General features: G+C 54.0%; 1 protein-coding gene across 3 annotated transcripts in view; it reads left to right on the top strand.

Moving 5' to 3' along the window:
• The first annotated feature begins 1123 nt into the window (after nucleotides 1-1123).
• NDUFA10 (NADH:ubiquinone oxidoreductase subunit A10) overlaps nucleotides 1124-1841 on the top strand; it is a 51727-nt gene continuing 51009 nt past the window's right edge. Inside the window, exon 1 of one of the 3 annotated variants that reach the window (XM_006019953.3) lies at nucleotides 1124-1350. In XM_006019953.3, the coding sequence (XP_006020015.1) occupies nucleotides 1270-1350 (81 nt within the window). In that variant the 5' untranslated portion in view covers nucleotides 1124-1269. The remainder of the gene's footprint in view (nucleotides 1351-1841) is intronic. The other 2 variants (XM_025199367.1, XM_006019950.3) reach the window with 2 other exon arrangements.

Raw genomic sequence — 1841 nt, 5'->3', positions numbered from 1 at the left:
TCAGTTTCAGGTCTACAGAATCAGTCATCTGGTTTGGCATCCTAAATTTTTTCCAGGTTTGGGCTAGGATATCCACTGCTTGAAAAGGAATACGGTAGCACTTGTATCTGACATATTAGAAAAAGTGGTGCGCGTAAAGAATGCAAAGGTGAGGTGACCAAGAGAAAGCAATGAGCTAGTAATTGACTTTTATAGCAACATTTAGAAAAGCTATTAATATAGAAAGTTTATGTTTGTCAGGACATAGCAGCGACTCAGACAGCAATCAGAAGGCAGGGTAGACATACCTCTATAGACTAACTAAATTAGAGAGAGAGAGAGAGAACTAGCTTTCATTGAACCCAAGTTGATGATCATCAGATGCTGTAAACGGCAGCATAGAGCACAGTAAAAACTAAGGTTCGTGATTCGAATACAATAGGTGGGAAAGCAGTTACTGAGACACAGGAGGAAAGGTGGGAGACAGCATTTTAGCTGTGTGGAGGGACTGGAGAGGCCATCTCTTAGAAATGCAATATAGAAGAATCTGCAGTAGGTAGATGTAACCTGGATGTGAGGATTTAGGGGTGGTACTCAAAACATTTTAGACTTGAGGTACCCATCCCTTGTTAGACGTGAGGCGCCCCTCAGATAAATGTTGCTTTCACTTGGTTTTGCCTACAGAAAAACCAGGGCGCCATCCTCCCGGCACAGCGGTCTTGGAGACCCCTCTGGGGTTTTCTTGTGTGCCGCAGGGAGGCTTTTGCACATTGGTGCCACGAGTACACAGCGTCCTTAGAAGCGTGTAGAGCGCTCCCAGGTGGTGGGGCTCCCAGCTGAGGATCAGCAACCTGGAGAGGTGCAGGAAGGTCGCCACTTGGCCAGGAGGAGAACGAGGAAGGAGACGTAGCTGTGTCTGGTTTGATTTGAACTTTATGGACTAAGTAGATAAACACACCCATGCACATATATACAGGGCGTTATATACACACAGAGGTATACACATACATACGTATATGTACATATAGATGTACGCGTGTGTACGTGTCCGCACCTGTATATAGCAGTCCTTCCTGAGCCGGGGCAACGCCTGGGGGCGGGGCCTGTGCGGAAGGCAGTCCCGGTCCCGCGCTCCGAGCAGGCGTTTCGCGTGGCCTCCTATGTTCGCTGTCCTCTGGCGTCTTCCGCTGCGACGGAGCTCGAGTTAGGCCCCCTTCCCCTTCCCTTCTGGCTTCGGGGTCCTTCCTCCGCTGGGGTCGCAGGCGAGGTGACTCCTTTGCCGTGGCCGCTATGTCCTTGCGCTTGGTTAGGCTCGGGCTAGCGAGCGCCGCGGCCACTTGGCGCCGCCCCGGCCCCGGTGTCCTCTGTGCGGTGAGCGACGGCCGACGGAGCTGCAGCCCCCCTGCCGGGCCACATAAGTGCCTGGTCGGCCCCGGGGGGCGGGGGCGGTTCCACTGTGCAAGGCACTGGGGGGGATGGGACGGACGGTTCCACTGTGCAGGACGGAAGGGAGTTCCACTGTGTAAGGCACTGTGCGGGGGACGGTTCCACTGTGCAGGCTGGGGGCAGTTCCACTGCGTAAGATGGGGGGGGCACAGTGGGACGGACGGTTCCACTGTGCAGGGCACTGGAGCAGGAGATGATGCATCCCACACCCTTGTACCTGCCCTTGGCTGTGGTGAGTGTTGCAATGTTAGCAACAGGCAGACAACATGGGGATGGCATCATGTTTTGTACTTCAGCTCGGTGTGTCCCTATCGGCTGTGCCTGCACACCAATGGTTCCCAACTTTTTTGTGCTTAAGGCGCGCTCACTGGAGTCAGCACCCCTCCGTTGCATCTGTGACTCGAGTGCTCCCCCCC

This window comes from Alligator sinensis, unplaced genomic scaffold, assembly GCF_000455745.1.
Source record: "Alligator sinensis unplaced genomic scaffold, ASM45574v1 scaffold233_2, whole genome shotgun sequence".
Classification (NCBI taxonomy): Eukaryota; Metazoa; Chordata; order Crocodylia; family Alligatoridae; genus Alligator; species Alligator sinensis.
This window is presented reverse-complemented; position numbering and strand designations above follow the sequence as displayed.